This window comes from Coturnix japonica, chromosome 8 (assembly GCF_054131305.1).
Source record: "Coturnix japonica strain WE chromosome 8, WE-NBRP24, whole genome shotgun sequence".
Classification (NCBI taxonomy): Eukaryota; Metazoa; Chordata; class Aves; order Galliformes; family Phasianidae; genus Coturnix; species Coturnix japonica.
Genome location: NC_140670.1, coordinates 5,633,671 through 5,661,157, shown reverse-complemented (window position 1 = coordinate 5,661,157; position 27,487 = coordinate 5,633,671). Strand labels below are relative to the sequence as shown.

General features: G+C 40.4%; 3 protein-coding genes across 6 annotated transcripts in view; 1 reads left to right on the top strand and 2 right to left on the bottom strand.

The window, feature by feature from the left end:
* The window catches only part of OGDHL (oxoglutarate dehydrogenase L), a 43,839-nt gene extending 35,137 nt beyond the window's left edge, over positions 1–8,702 (top strand). For all 3 annotated transcript variants that reach the window (XM_015866064.3, XM_015866063.3, XM_015866065.2), the window contains exons 18-23: positions 1,555–1,626; positions 3,052–3,177; positions 3,732–3,804; positions 5,566–5,729; positions 6,043–6,197; positions 6,623–8,702. In XM_015866064.3, the coding sequence (XP_015721550.2) occupies positions 1,555–1,626; positions 3,052–3,177; positions 3,732–3,804; positions 5,566–5,729; positions 6,043–6,197; positions 6,623–6,746 (714 nt within the window). In that variant the 3' untranslated portion in view covers positions 6,747–8,702. The remainder of the gene's footprint in view (positions 1–1,554; positions 1,627–3,051; positions 3,178–3,731; positions 3,805–5,565; positions 5,730–6,042; positions 6,198–6,622) is intronic.
* Positions 8,703–13,795: 5,093 nt separating this feature from the next.
* Positions 13,796–14,617, bottom strand: C8H10orf53 (chromosome 8 C10orf53 homolog). Its single transcript, XM_085554929.1, is given in 4 exon segments — positions 13,796–13,857; positions 14,277–14,321; positions 14,324–14,392; positions 14,608–14,617. Coding segments are annotated over 4 exon segments (186 nt in total).
* Positions 14,618–15,541: 924 nt separating this feature from the next.
* The window catches only part of CHAT (choline O-acetyltransferase), a 32,880-nt gene continuing 20,934 nt past the window's right edge, over positions 15,542–27,487 (bottom strand). For both annotated transcript variants that reach the window (XM_015866066.3, XM_085553883.1), the window contains exons 12-15: positions 26,380–26,521; positions 23,243–23,305; positions 19,295–19,432; positions 15,542–17,764 (exon numbers count right to left, since the gene is read on the bottom strand). In XM_015866066.3, coding sequence (XP_015721552.2) covers positions 17,495–17,764; positions 19,295–19,432; positions 23,243–23,305; positions 26,380–26,521 — 613 coding nt within the window. In that variant the 3' untranslated portion in view covers positions 15,542–17,494. The remainder of the gene's footprint in view (positions 17,765–19,294; positions 19,433–23,242; positions 23,306–26,379; positions 26,522–27,487) is intronic.

Below are 27,487 nucleotides of genomic sequence, written 5' to 3'. Positions count from 1 at the left end.
GGAGCTTTCCATTACAGGAGTGTTATTCTCTCTGAACTACAGTGTTGGGGACAGAATGATTTGGGGAAGGGTTCATAATGGGATATGGATCCCTTCACCTCTAGGTCACGCGTGCACAGGCAAGTTGGCTGTGATTGAAAGACTCTGCTGCCAAATGGCTCCTTGGGGGCTCATCTGGAAGTAGCTAATGGATTCAGTATAGGTCTCACCAGAGAGGTGGCCACAATAGAAACAAACCCGACACCATCCCAAGTAGCTATAGCTGGCAATCTGACTGGCAGTGTCAGCAGAGAAATCAAAGATGGATGTGAACACTGAGGCTCTGGATTGAGGTTGTTGCTGGGGTAACATGTGTGGGGGTAAGTTAGGGAAGCCTCTCATGTCACTCCTGTAATAGTTTTTTAGTAACATCCAGCATTCTCCATTCAGTTTGGTTGTGAAGCAGTGTTTTTGTACATGTTAAGACTGTACTCAGTATAGGATTTTACAGTTTTAGGGTGTCATAGCAGTGATTTTGAAGAGCATGCATGACTGTTTTGACACCGGGAGTTGTGATAACACACAAAGACACACAAAGTAAAAAGCATCGTTAGCTTAGAAGCCATGGAGAGAGTTGAGAGGTGTAATAGTTCGTCTTCAGGTTAAAATACTTGGAGATTGTCTCCAAAATGCAAGTCTATCCTAATAGTAACTGGACAAGCAAAGACTGCCAGCATTAGTGATAAATAAGAAAGCACACTGCATTCTCCTCCTCACAGCTTTTTCTCATCCATTACTAATGAGGAGATGAGAGGGGAGATAATGTTCTATTACACCTCTTATTCTTGATATCGTCCATGATCAGCATGCACTTTTTGCTAGTAAAAAACTGATCTAGCAAGATTTGTGTATTAAAAGAAATTACCTTGGGTAGTTCTAGTGAGAAAGCAGATCTGAGTGTACATTGCTTTGATAGAATGCAAAATAGCTCTTGAGGCAGTAATTAATCACAGGCTAATTTGGCAGTTATGCTTACATGCATTTTGATCTGTTCTAGCTGAAGCATTCATTAAGGTCATCTCGTCCTGCACTGATCACTTAACAGTGCTGAGAGAGATCCTGAGCTTATGCTGGTTGCTAATATAGCAAAGACTTTCAGCAGCTAACTATGCATACAGGTGTGGTTTTCCCCCAAAGAAGTGAAAAACACTACAGTACTCTAAAGCACAGTGTTTCTCCTCCTGACTTTCCTCTTTCACATTTTTGTCCAGCGTTAAGTAAGGGCTTTTTTTAATATATCTGGATAGACCTACTGCACTTTCATGGTTAAAAGCATTGGAAATACATTGAAACCTAGCCTTATCCTATTAAGGTGTTCTATGGGAAACAAAGAATTGCAGTCCTTCAGTGTATCCTTCATCTCTTCACTGCTGCTACCAATGATTTGGGGGCAGATGTGCAGCCTGGTGCAGAGCTGCAAGGGTGAATGGAAGTACTTAAACAGCGAGTGGTCTAAACTGATGTCTAACTGCTGATTTGGCTTTTTAATGTTGTTTTAAATGATGTGATTACCAGGGTCCAGAGCATTCATCAGCCAGGCCTGAAAGGTTTCTGCAGATGAGCAATGACGATCCTGATGCTTATCCAGTAAGTAGATTTGCCAAAAGCCCTGTTCCTTTTTTCTTCCCTTCACTTTTCAGAGATTTATTTTGACTCAGGCTGTGCTGGCTTCATCATTAGAAAAATCATTTTATTGCCAAAAATCGTGCTGTTATTTGCCACAGAAGAGAAAAATCAGAGTGTTTGTTTTTGTTTGTTTGTTTAACCTGAATCATCCTTTTTTTTTTTTTTTTTTGGTTTGGAAGCAGGATAAGATTTGGCTACAAGAGTTAATGTAACATTAACTTGATCCCAGTAAAAATAACAGTAGTGCACAGTCTAGGCTGTTTCATCTTAAAGATGAGATCATAGACAATTAATCTCTGGCAGTGTGATCTCTTTATGGCTGTTCCTCAGGGCCAGTGATTCTGCCCGTATATATTGCTGTGCATACTGCAAATAAGTGTCTCCAGCAAATTTCTAAAGGAGGCCGTATGAAACTACTCCTGGCTATTTGCACTGGAGCTAAATTGTACTGCTGGGAGCATGACGGTAGGGCCAGCTTCTAAATTTAATTCAGCTTGGACCTTCGTAGTCCGATCATTCATTTCTACAGATAAAATACGTGACTCTATAGGCTACTGGGCATCCACTTCCCACTGTGGGTTTTCTAAGAAGCACTGTTAAAAATAATTGAACAGCTCATCGATTGAAAAATAAATGTGCACATTTCAGTTTGGGCTCTGATTTTGTTACCTTTGGAGTAATGATAATTCCAAAGCAATGTGCCTTTTAATGTAAAGGTGGTTTTTGCCAGTGTACTGGCAGAATAAAGACCTGTTTGACTCAGTATGTGTAAGGACAAATATAATTGCATGTAATAAGGAAGTTGTAAATACTGTCATAGGGGCTAAATAATTATTTGTAACATGAACCAGGATGTGACTCTGTTAGATGCTGCTTCCAGCTACACTGAGATTATGATAAGATTATTATAAATATATGCTTACCTATATCCATTTGCGCATTTGTATATGTATATAAAACATATATATGTATAAAATAAATACAAAATATGAAGTTTGTGTACTAAGGTGAGAGCAGGGCTCCTACAATAAATAAAGGGAGAGGGTTAACTATACTCTCAAAAATTAAATTACTGTTCTAAATCTTTCAGAGAGGTTCTATTTTGTGCCTTAGGCTTACTGAAGTCATAGTTCTCCTCATCCTTCCTTCACAGACTTCCCAGCTTGCTGAAATTAAAAGAAATGTTTTGGCTTTATTTTTCTGTAGTAAAATCATGAGTGTTTCATAGGGATGCTTCCCAAGCTAATAATATAATCTCAACAGAGCTCTGCTATTTGAGCTTTCTGAGAAAGGGAGTTGGTGAGTCAGAAATAGAAAGATGACTTTCAAGGTGGTTTTTTTTTCATCTTTTTTAGATGTTTTTCTAATGGCTTTAATGTCTCTCAGGAGCTCACCGAACAGTTTGAAGTTTCCCAGCTGTATGAATGCAACTGGATTGTGGTGAATTGTTCAACTCCAGCCAACTACTTTCATGTCCTCAGAAGGCAGATCTTGCTGCCATTCAGGAAACCGGTAGAGTTACTCTAATGGACTTCATTACACTAGGTGTATTAACCATTGTGTTAAGAAAGGATCTTTGTTTGCACTTGCTGTACTTCTGAAAGGAAAATGAAAGGTGAAAAGCCTTAACTGCACACAGATTAAAGGTGTTCAGTTTGGTGGAGTGAAACTTAACTCTCACTTGAAGTCTAAAACTGTGTTTTCAGCTTTACTTCTTTATTCCTGTGCAGTCCATTAGATGCGTTTGTCAAGGCACTGTGTGGCAAACAAATTGCATAATTACTACCTGCATGTCCAATTGCTTGTGCTTCAAAAAGCCTTTGTCTATTTGTGTAAGCACTGACTGCCGTCTTGAAAACAGGCTCTTGGTGTTTGGAGTCATAATGCTTTCTCCACTCCAGTGCCAGACCCTTTTTCTCTGTGCTTTTGGAGAGAAACCCACACAAAAACTATTGTTTGCTATTCAGATTAATTTGATTCATAGTATTTTCATTTTGTGTCTTTTGTATGAACATTGTTAAGAGTATTGCAAATAATAACGTAGATAAAGCATTTTTGTTTTGCAGTTAATCGTTTTGACACCCAAGTCACTGCTGAGGCATCCAGAAGCTAAATCCAGTTTTGATGAAATGGTGTCAGGTGAGTGGTGTAAAAGTGTTATATATCAGCTATACCAAGTTATATGTCAGATATGTTCTGGTTTCTGCACCCCATAGATGGAAGGAATAGGCTTTAATCACAGTGTGCCCATTTTGAAAAGCCCAGGTTCTACTTCTTTCTACTGCCGCCATTTCTGGGGCTGAGTTGTCAAACCAGAGATCAACATGAGTTCATTGCTGCAGTGTGTTCAGAGCTATACACTACTACCCAAAGCTGCTGTTGGCAGCACCAAGAGATAATGTAGTCACTGCAGATATGACATCAAAAAATAAAGGAGTAGATCTTGCCTTGTGCTGGCTAGAATATATTAGAATGGCATGAGAAAAGCATAGTAAATGATGAAAAATAATTGCTCATAGTGAGTGTGCTTAGGTGTGGTGGTCTGCTTCAGATTCTAGCTGGTGTCTTGATTGCTGTCAGAAAAAAATACCTGCTCAGGTTTTTCAAGGCATGTTATAGCGCATCAACATATGGAAATGTTGCAGTGTCACCTTTTGGTAAGTGAATGAAGTTTGCTTTTCAAGCAAATAAATTTTTGAGTTTCAGTTACTGCTGAAATACTGTTTAGAATGAGTCCAATTACAAATGTGTGCATTGTGACTTGTCTCTTTGTTTAATGAGAGCCCCCTCTACTTCAGGAGTAGGAGGAATAACCTTCAGTAGTTGCCAAAGCACTCAGTTAATATCCAATTCTGACTACTTTCATGTTCCTACTGTCTTGTTGACAGCAAGAAGTATTGCTGACTCTCCGCTCGCTTTCTGCTTTGTTTTGGACTGAAAGCTGAGACAGCTGGCCCAGTGAAGCACATATTCAGTGTTTTTTAATGATGAATTCTGCTGTTCAGTGAGACAGGCTAATTCTGACATAAATCAGTTCCTTTTTGCATGTTTATGTTGCTGCTGTTCTCCCCCCAAGATAAATGGTTCTTCAAACAGTAACTTATTCTCCTAGTAAGTGGGTGTGCTTATTCAGACTGGGAGGTCATGCTGCTGCCTGCTACCTTGCAGCTGGTTAATGTGGAAATCATTTTAATCAATCATAGCGAGGACCAAAGAAAAGGAATTTCTAGACTCTCAAGTCCTCCTTCATGCCAGTGCAGGATCACTGTCTTTCATACCTTCCATTTTCATATATCCTCAGCAAGCTGTTATCCTGGGTATACCATAGAGGAACAGATTCCTAGCAGTCAGTTTATGCATCTGAAAAAAAAAAAAAAAGAAAGAAAAGAAAATAATGAAGTTGAGATTAAATATATATATATACTAATTACTAAGTCAAAAAAAGAAAAATTTAGTGATTCTCCCCTGCCAGATTCCTCAGTGTGTTAGTTTTATATGGTGTTGTTTGATAGGTGTTATCCCTTGTCCACTGTAGGTCAGCTGTCCTGATTCTGTTCCCTCTCAGCTGCTTGTGTTCCCTTACACTCCTTGCTGGCAGAATGACGTCAGGAGCTGAAAAACTGGAATGTCCTTGGCTCTTTGCAGTGCTGCTCTACAACAGCTAAAACATCAGTGTGTTATCAGCATTGTTTTTCTCCCAAAGCCAAAACACAGCATCGTACCAAATGCTGTCAAGAAAATCAACACCATCCCAGCTGAAACCGGGACAGTCAGCTATCCAATCAACTGGAAATTAAAGCTCTAAAGCTCAACACAAAGCTAAAATATAATTCTCTGTTAATGTATTTCTCCATCATCCACTTTTACTGAGAGTGCTTTTCTAATTATTGCTCTAATTAGGTACCACTTTTCAACGTGTGATTCCGGAGAATGGACTGGCAGCTCAAGCACCACATGAGGTCAAGCGAGTGATTTTCTGCACAGGAAAAGTGTATTATGATCTTGTGAAAGAGAGAAAGAATCAAGACTTGGAGAAACAAGTAGCTATAACCAGACTTGAGCAGGTGAGCTCCCTGATCCTTCCAAAGACAGATGCTGGGGAGGCATTTAGCAAGGGCTCGCTGTGTCTTTAAAGATAGCTCTTGCCAGAGATGATGTTGGTAGCTGACTTTCATACAGCACTTTGCAGCTTACAATATACTGTCCAATATACTGTCAAGGTTATATGAGTTACCTTAAAGAATATAGGCAAGTAGTGTGATACTGAATGGTTAATTACAATAGTTGGTTATAATACATGATAGGTGAAAAGATTTACTACCGGAGGCTAAAGCCATATAAGAGAAAGTTTTGCCAGTTATGAATCTCTCTTTCCAGATCTCACCATTCCCGTTTGACCTGCTCAAAGAAGAACTTGAAAAGTATCCAGGCGCTGATCTAGTTTGGTGTCAGGAGGAACACAAAAACAGTGGATACTACGATTATGTCAAACCTCGTTTCCGCACTATTGTGAACCACACTCGACCTATTTGGTATGAGACAGATCTCCATCTACATTTCAGTTTTCTGGAGAAAACAGTAGTTGTAAGAAATACATTCATTCAATTAGCTTTGCATTTACGGTAGGTGATTACCTTGAATCTGCACATGCAGCTGTTGAAGGAGCATTTCGTTGCCAAGAGCAAGCTATCTAATTATGAGACAGTGTAGCTGTCTGCTGTGGTGAGGTGGAGAGAAGATGCAGTGAGGGAGAAAGAGGTGGAAGCTGACTGGAAGGTGTAACTGATGGTACAAATTAGATTTGATTATATTTTTTTTAAGAAAAATTGAATAATAATTTGTTCAGATCTGCTGAGTTGACTTGAATGCATTTTAGCAGCATGCTCCCGTACTGGTTAGTGTCAAAATAATCTCTCTTCTTGCCTCATTTGTCTGCCCAATTCTTTTTGTCACAAAGGTATGTTGGCCGAGAGCCTGCTGCTGCGGCTGCCACAGGCAACAAGAACACACATCTGGTGTCACTCCGAAGGTTCCTGGATACAGCTTTCAACCTAGAGGCCTTTGAGGGAAAGACATTCTAACTGCAGGACACTGACTCATCTCTATCTACAACTGTCTCAAATTTCAGCAGCCAAATGAAGAATTAAAAGTGAATGGGAGAAATGCTGGAAATTATGTAAGGATCCAGCAGCTAACATCATTACTGTACACTTTTCTCCCAGTTTCTAAGAAAAAAAAAAAAAAAAAAACCCTCTAAAAAAGCAATTTCCACCATTCTGTGTCACTTTTCTATTTAGACTGGGAAGTCTTTGGGACTCTGATCGCAGACTGGGCATTTTCAAATCACTATAAGTTGGGCAGGCATGGACAGCATGATGCAACTGTGCACATCCCCAAAAAAGAGGAAAGTGAGTTTGGAAGCCATTAAAGAAACAAGATGCATGATTTGACAGCAATTTCTAGACATAATGGAGAAGAGTAATAAAACCAAAAAGCAAAGATGCTGCCATGACACTGATGGATTATGGATTACTTAGGTATGGAAATATACTGGGTGTGGGCACTAGAAGGAGATGGTAAGCTGATGTGACGAGGCTCGAAGCAGGGAGTCAGGGCTACGAAGTCAGTTAACTGTGGGTGATTAAAGAAGTGGTGTGGATTATTTGGATATAAGATAGAGGCACCACAATGAAGCTGACCTCAGCTGTCAGAGCAGTGGCACCCCTACAGGAGAGCTGAGCAGCAAAGTGGCAGATAGATGAATTCAAAGTAAGAGATGACAGCACCAATTGCTTCCATTCCTTTGGGTGTCTGATTTGATGCCTTACGGTATGTAGGAAATGGGGGGGTCCTGTGAACATCCTCATTTTGGATGACTTCCTTCCCTTGTCAGATGCGCTGTTCCATCCACTCCAGGAGAAAGAGGGTGAGCCTTTTGGCTGCAGATTCTGCAACACTACAGCCTGTGTAATGGCAAGAGACTTTGTCCTTCTGCAGAATGGCAGAGGGAACTGCGCAGTTAAGAAAATAAGGGGTGTGGCAGGAATCAGAGGAATGGCTGTGCCTGCATCGGGGCAGGAAACAACAGCAAGCTGCGTGAGGGCCCCCTGACCCTGCAGTGCCTGAGGGTTGTGCTTGATCTATTCATAACAAGTGACTGGAAAACACATAGAGTAGACCTCTGTTTCCAGTTCCCTGTCCTGAATGTTCTCCTGGGACATGCTCTTGTTCCTGGAAGTAAGTTCTACCCTACCATTGCTGTATTGGCTGTGACATAATGAGGTTTGACAGTTTATGCTTGATGGAAATAGTCAAGTGATGCTGAAAAGCATCTTGTCAAAGTAAAAAGCTCTATTAAAAACTTGGATCTGTGATCACAAGCAGGTTACCAAAAGAGGATGTGCACCTCATGCTGTCCCTTCACTTGGATTGGAGATAGTGTGGTAAAAATAGAATATACTCTCATATCAGAGCGTAAAATCAGTGTGCTAAGGTGCTTTCATGGGATCCAGAACCCAACTTAGTCTAATGTTTATGAAAAATCAGTGGCATCCTTTTAAATCAGGCTGGTTGCCTTGGGCTTTCTTCTGTCATTGAAGCTAATTCAATCATTTGAAACTTAATGAACTTGGAAAATACTGCGGTTGACAGCAGTGAAGATGGTCTCCTGTCCATTTCTGCAGTTCAAAACATGACGCTGATAAGCTGTAACCATCGCCCAAAGTATTTTAATGCTGCTATGAATCTGTGTTTTTGTGGCAATAATTGAATGTGCCTAAATATCGCTGGCACTGTTCATTGTGCTCTCAGTCTGCATAAAGCAGGTCAGTGCTGCATGAGATACGATAAATGCACTTAGGCTGCAGCGTATGCAGAGGTAGGAAACAAAATTAACATAGAAATTTAAGCAGTGAATGTCAGGTTTCCATTTTCATTGTGTATCACAGATCGTGGCATAACAGTTGCATAAAAATTCCATCAGAGAATGTAAAAATAAAACAAACCAAGCCGAATCAATAAAATATGTAAGAAAGGAATGCTTTGTTATGCCTGTTCTGTTTGACAGCTTCTCCTTTGAAGGCTGCCATTAGCATCCATTCACGTTGCAGCCATGTGTTGCTTGGTCCAGCTTTTTCCACTGGCACACGTGACTTTGAACGTGGTGTAGAATGTGAAATCCAGGCACACTAAAAAACTGTGTTAAGCCAGAAAGTCATAGAATCATAGGATGGCCTGGGTTGAAAAGGACCTCAAAGGTCATCTAGTTTCAAACCCTCTGCTATGGGCAGGGTTGCCAACCACCAGACCAGGCTGCCCAGAGCCACATCCAGCCTGGAAGTACCTTTAAAAGTCTGCTATTGATGTGTGTATTGGTTCAGCAATTCATAAGGAGGTAATTTTAAGGACTCCTCTGCTGGTCAGTGCTGGAGTAGCAGCAAGGGGAGGCGGGTTAGGGCACCAGGTGCTAACGAGTTCCTCAGCACAGGTGGCCGCCTAATTACGGTTGATGGAACAGGCCTGTGTGGAGGTGGCTGCTTAAAGCTCAAGGCTTTGCCCCAAGCTCCTGGCTTTACTTTCACTTTGTCTCCTTTCATCTTTGTTGAAAACACCCCCTTTTTTTGTCCCGGAAAGGAGGGCTGTAGTTGGGCCCCTGGTGATTGGTGGTGGGGCAGAGGACCCTGCCCAGGTACTTGAGGTTTTGCTCCTGAAGAGATGCGAGCTGTGGTGTTACACTGAAGGAGGCTGAGGTTGGCTGTTGCAAAAGGTGCTCTGGACAAACAGGAGGCTGCATATTCCCAGCTGCTGGTGTTTCTACAGGCAGGTAAGAGACAGGGCTGGTGGGAATCGGCCTCGGGTGTGGGGATTTGTGCTGCTTTCAGAGCTGCTGGGGGCTGTGAGGCCTAGGGCTGAGCGCGGTGTGATGGGGGCTTTCTGGTGCAAGCAATGGGCAAAGGCATCTCAGGATGCAGAATATTGCTGTTTGAGGTGTGAGAGCGGTTGGTCTTGTGTGGAAAAACAATGAAACTGTACTAATGAAATCACAGAACGTTTTAGTGCACCAAATCCCTGCAGATGAGGGTCGTTTCGCATGCATCTTTCTGTCCTTCTTGGGCGCTAAACGTTAACGAGCAGAGTAACTACAGCCAGAAGGTATTGAAGATTTCTGTTAGTTCTGGGTATTTGGTATTTTTGTGCTCCTTTTGATCATTTAGTGCTGCAAAGCCCAATTGTGAAGCAGCAGGGACTTCGCTGATGTAAGAAATGGGTGTGCAAACCAAGGGTAGAGATTAACTGCCTTTGTTTTGGCATCATCATTGCAAGGTGTAGGAAACACCATGCAGGCTGAAAGGAACTGAACGCACCTGAAAGATATATTTGCCTAAGTGTCTCCACTGCTGTGGACAGCAGAGGGATAAAGTCACCTAAAGCACCTTTTCAGTGTTGATTATGTTGGGAAGGTTGAATGGAGGATGGTTTTTGCTGTGCATGTCATGGCCCAAGCCGAATCCCATTCTATCAGACCTGTCATTGTTGCATCTGGACTGAAACGCTGTAGCTTTTTAAGTCTAGAACAATCTTGTCAGTGCAGTGAAGTTATATTTTACTCTGGATCTATTAGTCTCTGACACTAACAATCAGTTTTGAACAAGTCAAAGTGTGCTTTTTCTGGTGTAATATATCTGACAAAAGCATATACATAAAATATACCACAGAAGCCATCTTCCTTCCCCTGAGCAGCTTAAGGTATCAAAAGAACCATAAATATCTTGCAAATTTACACCCTAAGTGCTATTTCATGCCAGCATATTTTGTCTAAATTTACTTGGAATAAATGATTGGTTGATCAGAATTTCAAACTATTGTTGTCTTAGGATTGATGAAGAGCTGAAGCTCTGTGTTGCTTTGGGATTCTCTTCATTGCAACAGCCCACTGCCTATTCAGAAGGAAAGATAAACAGAAATAAAGCAGCGTAATCTCCAGTGATTCTAAATGGTTCCTAGTTACACTTAGATAATTAACTTCTCCCATGATGTGTTTGTTTAATAGATATCTGGTCATATGTGACAGCGTTTATTTAATGCCTTCTGTGCTATTTATACCACGGTACACCCTGCTCATTATAAACCAGACATTCCTTAATTTATTTACACACACACAACACGTTCTGAAGCTGTTTAGACAAGGTTCTACGGGCTTTGGGAAAATAGATCTGAGTCTGTGTGTCAGCCTATGGCTGTATGTGAAGAGCTTCTGCCAGCAAAATCATATGTATATATATATTCTTCATTGCTGGTCTGAATCCTTACATATTAAAGATGTAAGGGTGTGCTATCTGAAGTGTGATTTTCATTTGTTTGACCTCTCAGCTCTCAGGACCCTTTTCAGACTTAGCAGTAAAACTGTTTTTCATAGTGAGGGCAATACTGTGCAATGTGTGTGCTCAGCAGATCTGTGTGGGTGTAACTTCATGGTGCTTATCTCTTTAACATCTGCAAGGGCTGTAACTTCATGGATCCTATCTCTTTAACAAAAGCCAATGGGAAGTGAATGGAGAGCTCTGTGGCGTGTTCTTGTCCTCAGGGTTTATTTCAGAGCCTGTGATGAAAACTGATGTGTAAGACTTTGGTCTTTCCTGAGTGTAGGTATGTCTGTGTGTGTAGGTGGGTTAATATATATCTGAGTAGTGCCTGTGTGTGGGTGCAGAATAACTCTCTGCCTTACGAAATCAATCAAAACTGGAATTTGAATGGCCACCTTCTGAGTTCATCTTAAATTAGTGATGCACCTTGTCTCTCACTTGAGTGAGCCCATCCTGAGTAAATGGCTCTTGTAAATATGATCCTTGACAGAGCAGAAGCAGCCTGTGTGGGGCTTGTGATGCTGCTGCATGTGTGAAGGCATTGGGAGCGATGGTCAGGAGTGGAGTCTTTAGAAATATGCTCTTCGTGTGAGGAGAAAGCTTCGTCTGTGTCTTGTTTTCTGTGTTGCTGTTTGGTTTCAAACAATATTAAAGAGCTTAAATTAGGAAAGTGACGCTCAATGGAAACCTCAACTGCTTGGTGGAGATGCCTCTCCCCATCAGTTACAGAGGTTGCCTAGGGCAAGGCAGCTCCTAAACTGAGAGTTTCAATAAAGCATCTGCAATTAAACGTGACAAACAGCCTTTGGAGTTGTGTTCTGTGTGAGAAGTGGACTGGGTGCTGCTGTGCAGCTCTTGTCTGGTACAACTGCTGTCATCTTCCCTTTAATGCATCAACTGTTGTTAATTTATTCCTTGATAGCTTTTCTTGGTTTTATTTTCCCTCCCGTTGTGAAGAAGTTACTGGAAAAACTCAGATTTTGGAGCATTTTGCAGTACATAGGGGAAAGTACATGATAAGCTCAATCACATTACAAGAGATGGTTACTCTGAAAGGCAAACTATTTTAGTTGTATTGTGTTATTGTGCCATTAGTACCATTTGACTGCCAACCGTGTAACCGTGGGGCTCCAATCAACAGGAGCCTTTCTGTGCTCTCCACTGCAAATAGCGCCGAGGAGAGGAGGGAGAGAAGCTCTCAGTGTTACAGTGTTTTTTTCAGTGATTAAAAATACTTGAGATCCATTTCAGTGATCTGAAATGTGTCTTAATGAGACAATTAGTCAAACCCTAAAAGCCACGCGGCAATTTAGTTGGAGGAACTACTGGAATAATTTGCTGCTGCTGTTTTCTTTCCCCTGGTTTGACTTCATCACAGTGGTCCGACTGAGAGTCACTGCAGAGAGGGCTTGCAGGCTAGGTCTGCTTGTGCAGTTGTACTCAAACAGCTGTGATTATCTGCTGGGCAAATAATCCCCTTAAGAATGAGGGAGAGTTTGAGGAAAAAGTGGTTATTTCACACATTGAAAAGAATATCGATGTAAGTACCTTTGTCCAACTGGCTACTCCTTCAAATACCCAGTGCCATGGCAAGTAACCACAGTTAGTGGATGGGGGATAGGTACCAAGCCAAAAGGTCTACTTAAAACTTTGCGTATTTTTCCTCTTCTGTTGCAAAAGAGCAACTTGTCTTGAAGTTTGTTGCTTCTCCTTCATACCTCAAGCCTCACATCTCTCAAAGCTCATCCCTTCCAGCCCCTGCAATTCTGTGACTCCGTAACTAAATGTGGGCCAAGCTGAAAATGGTTCTGGCATAGAACTACTTGCTAAATGCTTGGTCAGTAGCATTTTTTAAATCACAGAATCACAGAATGACCCGGGTTGGAAGGGACCTCAAGGATCATGTAGTTCCAACCCCCCTGCCTGGCAGGGCCACCAAACTTCCATATTTACTAGATCAGGTTGCCCAGGGCCCCATCCAACTTGGCCTTGAACACCTCCAAGGACGGGGCATCCACAACCTCCATGGGCAGCCTGTTCCAGGGCCTAACCTCTCTCCTAGTGAAGAACTTCCCCCTGACATCCAACCTAAATCTACCAACATCCAACCTAAATCTATCCACTTCTAAATGAAGTGGAGATTGAGGTGTTGATAAGTTGGGAGCAAAAAGGAAACCTCAAAGCCTACTTACTGAGAGAGATGGGAAGAGGAGTAAGCAGTGTTAAGTTTTGATATCTTGAATATTAGTAGTGATAACATGCGGTCAGCTTTAACCCTGTGCTTAGAACCAAGCTGGCTTCCCTTCTGGCCATACCTGTGGGCTGTGTCTAATGATGCAAAAAGGTTTTTAGGTATTGTTGTGGCCAAGAGAAAACCAAATTGGTACTTCAGATTGAATATGTGTGGATTGATCCTCAGCTATTACTGACTTTGATTATCTTTAGCACAGCAAACTCTGGAAGTTGAAAGACTGCAAGATAGCCAGGAATTTTGTTCTTTTAATTAAAATCAAATTGTTAGAGCTATATGTGAGTCACAGTTCTATATGAATTTGTGGTGTTCTGAGTGCTAACATATAACAGGTTCTGGAAAAGTATTTGTATATACTCTTAACTGGAAGACACATTAGTGTTACAAGTAAGATTATCTAGAGCTCAATTAAGTGAAGCATAAAGAGCCAACTGTGTCCTAATTTGTTTAACACTTGTGTAATATAAGTAAATTTTCAGACTGAAAACCAAGGGAAAAGAGAACGTGAACCTGTAGATCAGTAAGCATTTATCACTGCTTCTCTAGCTTCTTCACAAAGTGGATCCAACTTGCCATCACCTCCTAAAGCACAAAAGCACAATTTACGTAGATATCCAAGTCATTTTTTTCTTTATATTCCTACTCCATATTGTGGTGTCCTTGTTGCATTGGATTTCACCCACTGTAGTTCAACCCAGTGTGGCTCTACTCTTGTTAGCTGCATAGCCTGAGGTTGATTCAGTTTTAATTGAGGTTTGAAATGGAACAGAAAGAGAATGCAGCAGTGGAGGTGATTCAGCAGGCGGTAATATAACACAGGTCTATGAATGGGACAATGAAAGGATATATTTTGTTGGAAGAAATTTCAAGGAAGAGCAGTGCTGGAACCCTCCAGTTACTGGTCTGTGTCCTTCCTTGTGGGAAGTTCAAACCAACCATGCTGTGGTGCTTGAAGAACAAGCGATTTTAATCAGAGACTTCAATGAGGGACTTTATACTTAGGAAATCCAGGCCAAGGATGTTGCAGTGACAAACAGTCTCCACATCAGTTCTGTAGTATCCCAGTCTGGGATCTCCTTTAGAATCATTTGGTGTCCACCTTCTTGCACAACAGCTGGAAAAGGGCAAAGGAGCAGTGAGCAATACCGTGTTGCTTGCTTTGCTGTGAACTCCTGGTATATCCAAGTTCTAGTGCTTATGGGAGCAAGAAGCAAATAACAGTGTTAATGTAGCGAAGTACTGTACAGAACTCCCCATAAATCCTATCAGCTTTAATCTCTGGCCTCTCTATTATTACGTTAATGGATCTCCTTTGAACGAAGCCTCTACCCTCCGTCATTTCTTGTTCTAACAGTAAAAGGCAAGAAATTCATTATGTACTTGTATTTGCTATTAACTGGTGCAGCAGCTGTAAGAAACGCAATGTATTTATTTGCAAGTACCATGGAATAGGACTGAATTCAAAAGCAATCTCTGATAAACATTAAGATGGTGCTATAGAACAGCTGGAACATTAAATGAACAACCTTGATAACCCAATTGTTCATTGACGCATAATTCATTTCGCTTCTGCTTAAGGAGTAATTCCTCAGTATGTTCAAAGCCCTGACAATTTGTGAAGCTTAGAATCGAGCCAAAAGGGACAAAATCTTACCTTAACCTATGTATTTCTTTAGCTGAATTAGGTGTGTTTTGGGTTTATTACAGTACTTTGTGTTGCCGTAAACTAATCAGAGCAGGGGGAATAAGAGAACTTGTTGGTGAAGCAATTCCAGCAGCACACAAATGCCACATGCTTCTGCATGGGACTCTGTTGATTTTAATTTAGTTTTTTGTTGTTAAATTTGTATTATTCCATCATCTTTTATTCCTCAGAGGAAGCAGACTCCTGTATACTTAACATTCAGGCTCTTGCCTTTTACACGTTTGTTGGCTAGGTGCTAAGGCTAAGCCAGTATATATCGCTCAGAAAGGTAACTTAACCACATCCACCTGCAACAGCTGCTTTGAGTACTGTAATTTAAGCAACCCAAAAAAACCCCAGCAAATGGCTGAACAGGGAAGGTTTACAGTTTGGATGTGGTGCATGATTTGGTGGAGGGTTGTTAGTTAGGGTAGTATAGTCAAGTTGCAGGGTACGAGCACTGAGGTGTCCGAGACAGCACTTTTTGCTGTTCTGTGTGTGACATGGAGGCTTTATGAGATTGTGTGTGTTCATTTCAGGCTGAAAACCCTTTTAATGGAGACACAAAGAGGCCATGAGCTCATTCCGATGGCTTTATTGGCAGCATGTTGAGCTGAAGTAGTATTTTCCAGCATTTACTTCACATCAGATACATATATTCATATAGATACACATAAACATGTTTCCATAGGGCACTAGACTACTGAACCGAGCAGGCTATAAGTAAACACGTTTGTCATAAATCTATACTATTTTATAAAAATAAAAGTATCACTAAAATATTTCTGAGTCTTCTGTCCCCCACACTGCAGTCCAGGCACAGGCTGCAGGCTCTCACACCCTTAACTATATCAGTTTTGAAGTCAGGTTTTACTTTGTTTTGTTATCGCACAAACAAGTTTATATAAGCACCTAAGGAAGCTATCTATTTCCTGAAGTCCTTAGTAAATGCAGTGCAGCATGGGCTGATAAAACATAGGTGTAGGGGACTCTGTTAGCTGTGAAGAAGCACAGTCCCCACGAAGCTCCTGCTGGCAAACTGGGAATGCCCTGGGCTATACGTTTTACTTATCTTAACCTTATGCAAGACTGTCCAGTCTAAGTGTACCAGGAGCTGAGCCTGAGGTTTCTTAAATAGGTACCTATAAGTATTGGTACCTCTCAAGCTAGGAATACAAAATGTAATTATACATTTAATTAGAATCAAATTAATAAATAATCAAGTAACAGCTCACAGCATCATATACTTGTAAAGTATGGCCATAATTGTGAGCAGTTGTATGGAAAAAATGGTGTGATTGTAGTGCTGTGTTTATGTTAAAAGAGCAGAATATCTTTGTTTAATTTTGGGCCGGCTTTTATGTGCTAACTTAAGAAAAAGGAACCCTATCACTGTAAATCACTGTAGCTGATTTGCTCCACTGTAACTGACTTGCTCTGATTGATTATTAGGCCCACTGGGCTTTCACATGTGGCACAGATAGCCTTTATCCAGCAGAATGCTTAATTGAATGAATGTGACTAGAAAGAGGGGATAAAATAAGCATGGACATGCATAATCTACTGGGTCAGTATCTAGGTTTCTTAGACAGAAGTGCATTGCAAAAGGTGATACATAGCATCTGATATTAAAATATAAAGTATAAATCCCTCCCAAGTGGGATGATGCAAAGCTGTTACGAGTACTGGTACTCTTAAACTGGTATTTATCGCTCTATCTTAGAGACTTCCTTATCCTGCAAGTTTGCCTCCTTATTCTAGTTATTTATTGCTCTTTGATTTTCTGTGGTTGCATGTAGCTCTCCTGCTGGTCACACTGACAGAATTCATTCCTATGCGAACAATAAACAAGATTTAAATAGAGTTGAATTGTACTTATGCTTTGTGCTTTGCTTCTCTGTCAGACTGGATTTTGCTCGCTGTCAGAAAGAAATGATCAAGTCAATTCATTACAGACAAAATTCTCCTAATTCTCTTTGATGGATTTTATCTCCAAGGTGCTGCTTTCAGGATGGCACTGTACTTAAGGTCAGTGCAAACCAGAATTAAGTGTAAACCATTCTGCAGCATTTCTGATAGAGGGGAACGTACAGACCCTGGTCTGATTTTACAGAGGTCTGTTGCTCTATCTAGAAATACACAATGGCCACTATTAAAGATGGTCTGCTTTTGTAACATTGGAATTAGTAGAATATTAATAGTTAGGTGTGCTTTAGCATTTCATCCATGCCATATACAAACTTTCAGGGTTTTTCTTTTTAAATAAAGTGGCATAAGTCAATTATAGTTAGATTTGATACTACAATCCTACACGCTTTACTGTCTCCTTCATTTCAGCCAGTGAAACCAAACCTTCCCGCTGATCCTCAAGCATGACATGTAAGATTTCACATTTACAAATGCTAGCAACAGTGTAAAAGAAATGGTGTTTTTGTTCTACGCTAATATATCACTAGCACTATCTTGCCTTAGAACAACTATGTCATTTATTCCTTCTTACGGTGGATTTGGTATAATAATTCCCAGTGCATCTCAGAGTTTGCGGTCACTCTGCAACTGTGTGGCTTCCTCTTGTTTGGCAAGTGACTTTGCTGTCGAAGAGCTGCATTTGTTGCACAGATCTCTGATTTCTAGGAGACTTTCTTCCACGGCTTTTGCAAGCATGTCTGAAGACGTTTCCTTACAGTCTTTAAAGCTTGAAATGCAGAATAATATATGCTCTGGCTGAGGATTATAACATGCCCCATAACCATCGGGTACCACGGGCCCGTAGCAGCAGAACATTTCCATAGTCGTTGGAACCTGGTTGCAGGGAGAAGGTAAGGAATGATTTCTGATTAATCAGGACACCTGAAATCAGCTGCTTAGGAGTAAAGTAAAAGGTAAACAAATGCTTGAAACGTGGCATTTGTGGCTGGTGACCCTGCTCATAGCAGGGGTTTGAAAATAAATGATCATTGTGCTCCTTTTTAACCCAGGCCATTCCATGATTCTATGATAGAGAATCCCCTCTGTAGAACAGCAGTTCCATCAGAGGTCTGGAGCTGGTGCTTGGAAGGTAAAGGCTGCTCTGTGATCTCAGTATGGAATCTGGCTGCTCTGTTTGTCTTCTGGTATTTAAAATCTGGCACAATTATGAAGGGAACTTATAATTCACTTCTTTATTTTTCATTTGCTGTAGGTCTTTAACAGCTAGATGCTACGTTTCTGGTAGGTGTGGAATTTCTAAGGCTATATGCAATTTTGATCCAGATCAATATGCATAGAACTTGTCTAAGATTTTCATTTTCTTGAGGTTATCTTAAGGTTATGTTAAACTTGTAGCGCAAAGAGTATAATTGATTATAGGAAGTAGCATCATCCATCTCAATATTAATTTACATTCTAATTCTAATCTTCATTAAAAGTGATGCAGTATAAAAGCATATTTTAATGCGTCTGGGTGCTATATTTCTATTACCCCTCAATTTAATCATGGCATAATACAAAAATGAAACTCTTTCTACTAGAGAAAATAAAGGATGTGATAGAAATCTATGCTTCAGACTTTGTGTACGCGGGCCTTCACAAATGACATTTGGCTTTTTAATGGTGTAGAACAAGCCATTAGTCCTGCTAATAGAGCCATAGAATTGTCAGATAAATTTGCTGTGCAACAGCCGAAGGCCATAAAGCTATTCAGAAACACTCTTTGCTCACGGATAGTTTCTTGGAGAATTTATGTAGTAGTGTGTCGGTTACATTCACTCATGTCCCAAGCCTGCAAACATTATGACAAGATCAAATTACTTATTAAGGTTTTATGCTGCAGCGTGATATTGTAAGTCTTTTCTGTTGCACAGATCCAATCTATGCACTTGGGTTTGTGTTTTTTCAGTACATGAATTCATATACAGATTTCTTCTTTCATTAGCTCTGCTGCTTCGTGCAATGAAACATTTTATTTCTAGGATGTATGAAACAAAGGACATTTTGTTATTCAGAAGATTAAATATATGTCATGTTTGTTCTTAAAGTATTGTATTGGTACAAAGCTGTAAATCCATAAATGTCTAAATCTAAGGTGCATATCTGCATGGTTTGCAGTCTTGCACAGAACAACTGAAGGCTCTTGAAGATTCCAAACGTGGCTCCTTTCAAGAATAAAGTGTCCCCATAGTGCTGGGCTTTTCCTTCTCAGAGCGGTAGCCTGTCTGACTTGGGTTTGTACTGTCCCTGGTATAAATAGGTCCTGCTACAGCTGGCACCTATCATTTTCATTGTGAGAGACAGATTTTGGCAGAACACAGATCAGTTACTCTTTGCTTAGCAATTAAATAAGGAAAAACTCACCTGGCTGGTTGAGAGGATGAATCTATTGCTTGTCAAATATGTCTCATCTGTAAAGATCTCTGGCAGCTCCTTGAAGTGTTCTCGTGCCACCTCTCTCAGCCCTAGTAGGTGATTGTCTATTGCCATTCCAGTAATAGCCTGTGTACGACAGGATAGACACCAGCAATCAGCTGAGTATGGAGGTGCATTCCTGGATGCTGCCGCCTTGTTTTCTGATTGACTAACTTAGTTTGAGTGATGTGATGCCTGTAATATTCAGATATTAGTTGGAGTATGTATGTTGTTTATGCTCAGTAATTGGTTGTTCACGAGGTGCTTCGGAGTTGTGGAAATTAGGAAGGGGATGATCTCCAGATATATTATGTGTTGATATTATCTGGAATTCTAGATGCTCATCATTTCTCAGAACAGAATATGATGGAATGGGCTTCCGAAGTTGCTGAAGGGAGCATAGGAGATAACAGAAATCTTTAAGTGTGTTTTGGAATCAGCTGTGCATCACTTGGGTTATATTTCAAAGAAGAAAGCTCCACGCTTTCAAATGAGAGCAAGATAATCTTTTGATGCCTTGCAGCATGGATCTCACCCTAGAAATATATATCATTCAATGACAGTAGATCCAAAGATCTAGTAGATGTCTACCACCAGATCTATTAGGAACAATTTAATTTGGATCGGACATCTGGAGTCTTTCTTTTTCTGCTATACCTCAGTGCAGGGCCAATATGAAATGATCCCAATTCATGTATAGAATGGTTATATCTACCAGTGTTCCATCACAGTGTACTAGCATCTCCCACCACTTGAGGGGTAGGATTAGGGATGCAAATGTCTTCTATATTTAATTGACAGCCCAAGTGCTCCATTTTCCCTTCCGCTGGGCTTTCATTGCAGAGCTGAATTATCTTTATTTTAGCCTTTGTTAATATGAGACAACTGAAAACAACAGCTGTGGAACTGCACAGAGGGCATGTTGGTGGCCAGCTCTCAAGAACTAACTGCTCTGAGCCTGGAGTAAGCCTGTCCCCTGGGGACTTACTGTGCTTGTGTTTCTCTGCTTTATCCAGCTATCTGGCGCTATAGATTTAGGGAATTCGATTAGCTTTAAGGCTTTTTTTCTTGCTAGAAAATGTGATTGAAGAGGCCAGTGGGATCACAAGTCTGTAGAGGGAGCAGACGGACAATTAGTCAAACAGTACATTTCCAGGAATTTGTTTCTTTGGAAAACGAAGTAAAAATGTTGGCATCTGAAGAACAGCATTCAGCTGCTCCAGCCAGGCAGGAATTGCCTCAGATGCTCGTTCAGTTTGGGCTTACTCTTGCTGGTAAGGGCTGATTTAAGGATGGAGCTTTAGTTCATTCCTAGGTGGGAGGCTGATGTCCTACAGGAAGGAAATGCATAGCAATGGATGTTATGCTACACTGACAGCAAAGCAGACACCCTTATTACACAGGTCCCTTGTAACAAGGGAAACAAGTGACCTGAGAGAGAAGGTAGAATTTAAGAGAACACAAGCCTGTTTCCCCTCTTGAGGGGGGAATTAGAAGAAAACCAAAATCACAAGCTTGTTCTTCCTCTTGAGGGGAGAATCATTTCAACTGGCAATAAGTGCCTGAAGCACAGGGCTGGGAGTGCATAATCTTGTTTGGTTTATTAAGGAGTAGACACCCGTTGGTAAAGGGGCTATTTGTTCATCAGCCCAGACGGAGCAAAGATGCTGCAAAAAGTAGCATACATCAAGGCGGTGTATACGTTGTTTTTCTCATAGAGGAAAACTGACTTTGGTAATCAAAGGAAATATTTTGCTATCACGCAAGATTTATAAGGCTGTTAGCAATGACATTTTTGCAACATAGATCAATGTCATGTCTGAAGAGAGGCCGAGACAGGCTAACAAAATAAACCGTGAGTCAACGCATTGGAAAAAACTGTGCTAAATTGAATTTTAGAGCTCCACATTTAAGATAGCAATGCTACTAGTAAGCCCTAACAAGGGGAAATAAAATCATTAAATTGCTTTTTGCTTTATGAAGTAGACTTTTTTGTTTTGCTTTTCTTAGGAGCTATTACATTGCAGTCTGTTATACCCAATTTAGTCAGACCGTGGAAGCCTTGCCCCAGTTTAAAGACACACCAGTTAAATTCTGCTTCTGACAAAGGAAGGGGATCTTGGTAGAATACCTACAAGTATTTTTAAATTTAAAATGAGTTTATTTTCTTGCTGTGATTTTAGTGTTTTCCTATGAGCTACAATTGAGGCTGAATTTTATAACATTTTCTAGAACTGAAATGATTTGGAGGGAGGATTTTGTAGGAGATAAACATTTTTAAAGCAGAAAGGCACAGAAACTCTACTGGTTGTGACCTACAGTACTTTGTGCTCATTGTGCAATTATTCTGAGATCGTTCAGGTGAGATGGTTACCCCAAGGTAAGACTTGCCTCTGTTTTAGAGATCATTTTGAGTCTCAGCTTCAAAAATGCAGTTTCCTAGCATTGAAACAAAAACTGCTTTTCTTTTCAGCTTATTTAATTTCACAATCCTAGGAAAAAATCCCACCTTAGAGCAACATTTCACCTCTCCAGTGCTCTGACTATTCCTCTGGAAGTTAATGATTTCTTGAACATGTGAGTATTTAATCAGCGATCAGCAGTGTGGGTTTGTTAGGCAGTGATCTGAGGCAAAACCATGGGTAGAAAATTCACTTAACATAGCTGGTTATTAACGTTTATTAATTTCACGAGTGGTTTGACTGAGCTTTTGGTAGAGGAAGCCTGCACTTTGTCTTGGCACAGCGTGATACAAAACATTACTTAGGCTGAATTGTCTCACGTTTAATCAGCGGAAAATGAGTTGTTTTTCATACTAAACTGATTTATTCAGTGGAAGGTCCGCCTTTCTTTTGTTAGAAATAACATTCAGGTCTTCAAAAGGGACCTTAGTCTAATTACTTCCTCTTTGCTGATTAGATCTGTTACAAATTACAGTTTGGGTCTGCTTTTCAGTATACAAGCCCATCTAATGAGCTGTGCTCCCAGCTTCTGGTCACAGACTTAATCTAAGTGACTGCTTTTGTCAGATGAGAGCATCTCACCTCTAGGGAAAAGAAATGTAAGAAAATGTCCACTTTGTTCTGGGGAGGGCAGGAAGTTTCCAATGTTTTACAGCTTTCGTGAGCTTACATGCAATATTATAGCTTATGGTTCTAAGTACCTGTAAATGTGGAGGGTCTAGATTTTGCAAGTGCAGTTCTGTCTTTCACGTATTACACAGCAGCGAAGTCAGTTGATTTTAAGCCTTCCTGACTTTTTGCCTGATCAGTTGTTCTGTTGCTGTTTCATCTTAGAATAACCTATTGACACTTGTCTTGGCTATCTGTGTAGATAACATTTCATGGTGGTCACAAGGAGCTTACTATAGAAAGGTTTATCTCATCTGAGTAGTGTTCTGTTTTGCAAATCCTTCAGTACTCATTATATTAAAAAGAAACCCACCAAAAAGCAACACAATACCAACAACATAAACTCAACAACAAAAAACCTTTGTTATGTTTTGATTGCAATCTCTTTAAAGCCACTTCTGAACTGTTACATCGTACAGTGCAAAGCTTAATGGAATCCTAATTCATGGCTGAGACTCCTAACTATGACACTAATACAAATAATAACTGTTTCACTGATGCACGTTACCCATGAATGAGATGGATACAAAGTGTTATGTTCTATGAAAGTTCAAGAGCAGTGAGATAATGATAATGTGCAAGAGTGGAGGCTTGCCACTAAGCTTTCTGTAAGATTTTAGTTTTAATCCTTACCAGGAGGTATTTTTTTAAGTAAGATTGGTTAAATATGGCTTTTTGGAGTTGATGTAGTTAATGATTGTATCCTCATGCTTCTATTGGAAGGTAAAAAGAAGTTCTTAACCAAACACATCAGCATTCTACTTACCAAAATAGTGTAATTAGTTTGAGCTGCAATTGCATCCTTAAATCTCTGCATCTTCTCAGAATCCTGTTGGGGGAATTAAAATGTATCTCTTATTGCCTGAACTCTCAAAGAGATCGTATTTTCCATCAATTAACTGGCAACCAAACAGCGAGCACTCTCAAATGTCTTTGCTCCTTGCTCAGGTGAAAGTATTCTTCATAACTGAAAAGCCAGAAGGATTCAGTGTCCTACTCAGTAACCATGAATGGTTGTGCATGGGTTGAACAAGGCAGTTGGTGGTTGGTTGTTTGAGGCCAGAGCAAGATTTGTGGTTCCGTTCCATGGATTTGGGGCATGTAGATTATTACTAATTGAATTACTGCATCTGAAGTAAGGAAATAATTGCTTAATGTAATTCAGCATTTTCAGAACAGCCGGGCCTCTTTTCCAAAATGCTTTATCTGGACAATGGCAGTGATATTAATGACAACTATTACTGGTATTTTACTAGCTGGTCACAAAAAACCGAACCACTCCCCTGCATGAAAAGGCATCTAGAATTTTTCAAGGCTGTTCTACCCTCCATAGGTGCCTCAAATTGCAGATAACAGGCTTGTAAATTTCAAGTCCTGTCAAAAGTCAGGCTTTCATGCCAACAGAACGATCTGAAGAAATGTTGCCCTGCTGTATGTCAAGGCAGAAGGTGCAACACTGGGAGGCTCTGAAACAGCCAGAAGAGACTGGGTCTCCAGATGAACTGGGGGCCTTCAGCTCCTGTAGATGATAAATGGTCTTTTTAACAAAGAATTCATTTTGGAAGCAATTCAAGGCCACCATCAGGGACCTTCAAATACAGAGTCTGATATTTTTTTTCCATAGGGCTAGAGGCAGGCCTTAGTTCCATTATACAGATTAAATTACCACGTGCAGTCTTTAAATCTGATTAATTTACAGCTAGTCCAGCAATCTCTGCAGTGTCAGATGCTGCCTCTTTTACAGCAAGTGTCAAACACATGAGATATTTCTTCTGCTAGAGAATGAATCTGATTTGATCAATCTGTGGTGACCGTTCAAGCTATCATTTGAAGAGAATTCTTATTAGAAAAATATTTTCACCTTGATTTAGATTAATGGCTATTAGCAAAATAATGTTCTGAGGAGTCCAAGGCTTCTTAAACCAAGTGATGCATCTCTTTATAAAACATATATATGTATCAGAATTAATCCCATCCAGAGGCATTCTGTAGATCTAAAGAAATCATCTCAAAGTAGTTAAGTGAATGTTGTTTCCATTGGTTCTATGATCATCATATATATGTGTTTTGGATGGAGAGATGCTAAAATCAAAACAAAAAATTTCTGTATTCTTTAAGTTTGTGGGATAGAACACTTGCCAGCTGTTTTAAATGCCCTTTGCATCTCTCAATAGACAAGGGCTCATGGATTGGTTTGCATTATACTTGTAGTGTTTGTTTGGTTGTTTTCAAGAGCAATGGAACATCATTCTCACTATTTGTTACTGCTAAAGTGTGAAGCATCAAGATTTAGAGGGTTAGACTGAGCTCCTCCTAGACTGGCTTGATGTGTTTCTGCTTGTTTGTTTGAAGCAGTACAGCTTGGGATGCTGTCAGATATTGGCAAAGTCTTACCTTTGAATGGTAAGACAATGTTCCCATGTAAGATAATATGTTGAAGGTTTGGGAGACCTGCAGAAGTTGTTAAGTTTTGGACCAAGGAGACTGGAAAGAGATTATTGGAGAGCAAGGATCTGGCAAAAACATCCCAGGAGCACTCTGGCTCCTTCTAGGAGTGCAGGCATGGGGTTGCCGCTGGGAACCTGAACGTAGAAGGAAAGATGTTCAGAGTTGGCAGCAGCTGATGGAATAGCAGAAAGAACCTTGTTGTGGGCAGTCAGACAGGACTCTGATAACAGCATTTTCTTGCCTATTACATGGTGGCCACTATTATGTGTAATAGCATGGTCGCATTCTGTTCTGAATTACTCACTCAACAGAGGAAATTACCTCTGCTTTCCTTTGAGCTATTGTTATAACACTGGAGCTTTTCAAGTCTTCTTCATTGAGAGCTAAACTCTAGGTATGGTAACCAGAAGGAGGTCAAAAAAAGCCATGGAACACTGACTACTCCTCTGGACAATTTTTCCCCTCATCCTTTGGGGTGTTAGAGCTTGGTTTACACCATTTCAGTAATTTATGCTTAATTCTACAGTCCAGCAGTATTTCTATTGAAACTATGCTAGATATTGAAGAACAGCTAGGCTGGTTTTGCTCTGCAAAATAGTTTATGCTGTGGCTGCCTGTTGCAACCCAACAGCCACCTGGAAATTCCCTGTACGGCAGTAAAGTGCAGTGAGTGGAAATGGCACACAGTGAGATGCTGAGGGAGGCTCTGCAGGGATGATGGGCACAGAGCTGTTCATGCAGCTATAGTTTCAGCTCTGTCAGCTGCACCTCTTTGCACAGCCATCTAACATACAGAGTATTCACTCTCCTGGCAAACAGATGGTAGCATCTCAAAGAAAAGTAAGCTTTTAGTTTTGCAGAGTGATGTCAGGGCAGTTTGGAGCATTGTTTTATTATGATTTGTTTTATCATGAAAGCTTTTCCATCTTAGTTCAGCCCTCTTGGAGGTCCCCCTGAAAACTAAGTGTATGTGGCCGAAACATGACTTCAAAATCAAGAAGATGAGCCACAACACATCCACTGGAATGAAAATGTGAATTTATGCCACATCACACATTGTGACCTGCCACTGGGCTACCTGCTGCTGCAAGGGAGCAGCCAGGCATTTATAAATGGAGTAGCAATGTAATAACAGCCATGAAGTTTCCATGTTCAGCCTAGATATTTAGATCTGGTGATAGGTCAGTTGGACAGCAATGTTAAGTCTAATATCAAATGTTGTTTGTTTCAGTGTCATGTCTAGGCCCTAGAATCCTTTGTATGCTCAATTAAATCAGCAAGTATTCAGATTAATAGTCGGTTTGCACAAAGAGCAAAGTCCCATGAGACCAGTTGCTCTGTGCTATGCCTTTATGTTCTCAGTTAACAGTTAAAAAGTGAGAGGAAGGGCATCATGAATGTATTTAGTTGCTTAGGGTTTTGTTAGGGAAGGCAGAAGGAGCCGGACCAACATACCGACAGAGCTGGCTTGTCATCAATCATTGCTTTCACAAAAGCAAATGCTTCTGACGTAGCAGACCTAATGTTGTCGACTCTGCCCTCATCAAATCGGCGTATGGAAGCACTTTCATAGGTAGGGACAAGTCTCCTGTGGCACCTGAGAGAACAAAGTAAAAATAAATCCAAAGGATAATTATTTTCAAGGAATCATAAAGATTAAAAGAAATACAAGCTTGGTAAATTTTATTGTTACAAGTATGATTTAATATTTTATATAGTATTCATCTGAATGCTGATAGAATTGTGTAAGAAACTTAAAAAGATGAATGCTTGCTCCTCTCTGATTTGAGGAGCTGCATGCAGCTGTTCCTATTTTAGTTATGCATTGCCAGTAAAAAAGAAATGGCTCGCTGGTGAAAGCGAGGCGAGTAAAACTAAAATCTATGAGAAAGATCTCAAAGAATGTTTTATTTGTACTGCATCATAAAATAATGGTCTAATTAATCACAAGAGTGAAATATGCTTTATTTACAAACTCAGTGCGACAGTTGCAATAGGAGGAAAACACATTTATTGAGACTGAGCTGGAATGACAGCCTGCACTGCAAATAGAGCATGGGTTGTTGTTTAATTGGGATCCAGGTATGGAGCTACCTTGCCTTGCTTCAGGAGACCTGCTGTGCTTCACCTGCTTTTTGTGGAGTCAGGGCTTTCAGTTACCTTATAACTGTCTCTCAAGGTTGTGGTGGTGGTTTTGTTGTTGTTCTTTTCACTTCTAAATATGTGGAATTTAAATTACAGCTCAGATCCGGATGAAAATCTTAGACCAGGCTGTTGCTGGAGTTTGGTTATGGAATGTGGAAAATGGGTGTATGACGAATGTTTATAGTTAAACAAAATGTGTTAGGCATCTGTTCATTTTGGCTGGGTAAAGACCACTTCAGGCTTTAATTTGACATGATAAATAATTATTTGTGTAATAGGATGTTCTGCAGGAAACCATGCAACCAATCTGTAGCCTGGAGCGTTAGCTGTTCTGACAAGGTGGAAAGCAGCTTTTAACTTCGATGATACCATGGAAATTAGAGGATATGATCAAATTTTGGGATGCCTCTGGAGAAGG